The sequence below is a fragment of the Calidris pugnax genome, unplaced genomic scaffold, assembly GCF_001431845.1.
Source record: "Calidris pugnax isolate Ruff unplaced genomic scaffold, ASM143184v1 scaffold103, whole genome shotgun sequence".
In the NCBI taxonomy this organism is placed as follows: domain Eukaryota; kingdom Metazoa; phylum Chordata; class Aves; order Charadriiformes; family Scolopacidae; genus Calidris; species Calidris pugnax.
The window spans coordinates 3,514,917-3,517,650 of NW_015090990.1; the positions used below are offsets into that span (position 1 = coordinate 3,514,917).

Below are 2,734 nucleotides of genomic sequence, written 5' to 3' on the forward strand. Positions count from 1 at the left end.
CCCCCCCGCCCCCCCTCCTCGCAGGGCACCGGCGGGCGCAAGGCGCCGCTGCCCAAGACCTTGCCGCCGGCCGAGGGCACGCACGTCATCCAGCACCTGGCGCTTTCCAGCGTGGTGCTGGTGGGACCCGACGGGGAGCCAGAGCCGGGGGGCCAGCGAGGGAGGAAAGCCCTGGTGCGGGGCGGCGCGGTGGCCAGTCAGCCCACTGAGGCGGAGGATGCGGGTGCCAGGAAGGGCCCGCAGCAAGAAGGCACTGGGGAAGTGAAGAAGAAGGAGCAGTGGCCGTTAGCGCAAGCCATCCCGCAGGGACGGGCGGCCCTTTCGCAGGCGGGTCCCGCCGAAGGCAGCCCATGCCCGGACGGGGGCCCTGCTGGTGGAGCCCGTGCCCCCGGGGCGGTGAACGAAGCCCTGGCCGCCCGGCTGGCCGTGCCCCACGGGCTGTACCGGCGACCGGAGGCTCCCGCAGAGGTGCGGTTCCTGCCCTGGGCGAAGCCGGGGATGGAGCAGGAGGCTCGCCTGGAGAGGAGCTGGGCAGGGCAGCACGGCGCGGGCAGGGAGGTGGAAAGAAGGCAGACGAAAGTGTCGGAGAAGAAAGAGAGTGGCCGGACGGCTCAAGAAGGCAGAAGCACAAGGAGCAAGGGGAAGGGACGCCGAGCCAGACCCACCTCGCCGGAGCTAGGTAGGAGCGTGGCTTTCTGGCCTCCCGTGGGCACAGAGCTGGCCTGGCCAGCCTCTGAATGGCATGAAGGAACCCCATCCAGCCCCTGGGAAACGTGGGGAGCCCGGGCTGTGCCAGAGAGCACAGGGGTGGGGTGGGGGAACATGGCTCTGCAGGCTGGGGATGTTGGCACCAACCAGCGCTTTAAGACAGACCAGCCTGGGTACCAGTTTGCTGGGCCTTGAGGTCGTGACTCTTGCTGACATCTCTGTCCCTCCTGCCTGGCATGGGAAGGATGCAGGGTGCTGACCTCTGGCACCCAGCCCTGGGCTGGTCTGGCCGCCCGGGGCACAGGGCACCCGTTGCAGCTTGTCCCGGCTGGACCGTGCCTGGTGCTCCAGGCAGGGCGTGCAGCCCAAGTGTCCCCAGGGGATGCTGTGGTGCCTTGGCTGGGGAAGAGGTGCCCTGCCCATCCCAGCACACCAGGGTGAGACCAGACTGCACCCGGGCCGGGAGGTCCTTCCAGGCTCTGCCCTGACCGGAGCAGCGGCAGGCCCACGTGCCCAAGGCTCCTGGCGCAGCCCCAGGACCTTTGTCCGTGTGCTGGGGCCATGGGAGGGGAGGGAACCAGGAGGCTGATGCTGATGTGGTGGGGTAGAGCAGCCAGCACCCCGTGGGGAGCTGGAGGGAGCTTGGAGCAGGGGCTACAGTGGGCTGTACAACCCTCCTTCTTCCATCTCCTACTGTCCCCTCATCCCTTATGCTGTACAGGGATGAACAGCAGGCTGTATGCTCCCTGCCCCGTGGTCCCCTGCCTCATCCCACTGCAGGCACTATGTCATGGTGGCCCCTGATGTGGCTCTTTCCTCCACTGCACAGCCCAGGGGCCTGCTAATGCCCCAGCGAGGGTGTGGGGCATGTGCTGGCAGGGATGGGCAGAGGATTGCGGGACCCCTGCTGTGCCTGCAGGCAGCCCCACATGGCACGGGACCTGCTCGCTCCACCCCACTGACAGCCATGGGGCCTGTCTCTTCCTGTCCAGAGTCCTCCGATGACTCCTATGTCTCAGCGGGTGAAGACCCCCTGGAAGCCCCCGTCTTTGAGATCCCCATCCAGGACATGGCGGTGGCCGTGGGGGCAGAGGTGCTGCTCAAGTGCATTGTCACAGCCAATCCCCAGCCAGAAGGTAAGCAACCATGGGAATAGGTGGCCTGGGGACCCTGGTGTGGATGAGGGGCTCTCTGCATGTCCACGTCTCATCCGTTGAGCCATCCCTTGGGGCCACCCAACTGTGTGGAGTGGGACGCACAGATGGCTGTCTCAGGGAGGTGATGTGCCCACCTCGGGAGCACCCTTTTTGCCCAAGGCAGGAGTGAAGAGCTTGAGCAGGGTGTGGGCAAGGTGTCTGCTGTTCCCCCACGCTGGGCTGGGCTGTTGGGATGGCCCTGGTGGCTTCCCGGGGGGGCAGAGCCCTGGTGCCCAGCTCAGGGCTGATTTGTTCCAGGCATGCTGTAGCCAGGATGTGGGCAGGGGTGGCTGGACAATCAGAGCTGGTACCAGCTGATAGAGCCGAGCAGAAGTGAAGCAGCTTTGATTCCCTCCTCCATCCTCCACTGGAGGGCAGGAGGATGCCAGGAATCAGAGGATGCCAGGAATCAGAGGATGCCAGCCCTGCGCTCCCTCAGGGGCCGTGGGAACCCCATGGCAAAGGGGTCCCCAGGCCAGGCAGGGGGGCGCATGGCCTCACCGCCACCGCGCACAGACCCCCCGGGGGAGCTCGGGCTCTCCTGCCCACGGGTGACCCTCGCCTCTGCCGGCAGTGTCCTGGAGGAAGGACGGGGTCCCGCTGCGGAGCAGCACCACGCGGCCCATCAAGGCGGAGGGCGAGCGTCATACCCTGCTGGTCAGGAGTGCCCGGGTAGCCGACGCCGGCCTCTACACCGTCACCGCGGCCAACGAGGTGGGGGCGACCTGCTGCAGTGCCATCCTCAGCGTGCGGCCCGGTGAGTGCCGGCGGCCGGGCGGCGGGAGCGCGGCCGGCGGTGGGAGGGCCGGCGCGGCGGCAGGCTGGCTGCC

General features: G+C 67.8%; 1 protein-coding gene across 1 annotated transcript in view; it reads left to right on the top strand.

Annotated features, from left to right (window-relative positions):
• SPEG (SPEG complex locus) overlaps positions 1-2,734 on the top strand; it is a 38,582-nt gene that overhangs the window by 16,651 nt on the left and 19,197 nt on the right. The window contains exons 9-11 of the mRNA XM_014954125.1: positions 10-679; positions 1,701-1,844; positions 2,479-2,661. Of these exons, the coding sequence (XP_014809611.1) occupies positions 10-679; positions 1,701-1,844; positions 2,479-2,661 (997 nt within the window). The remainder of the gene's footprint in view (positions 1-9; positions 680-1,700; positions 1,845-2,478; positions 2,662-2,734) is intronic.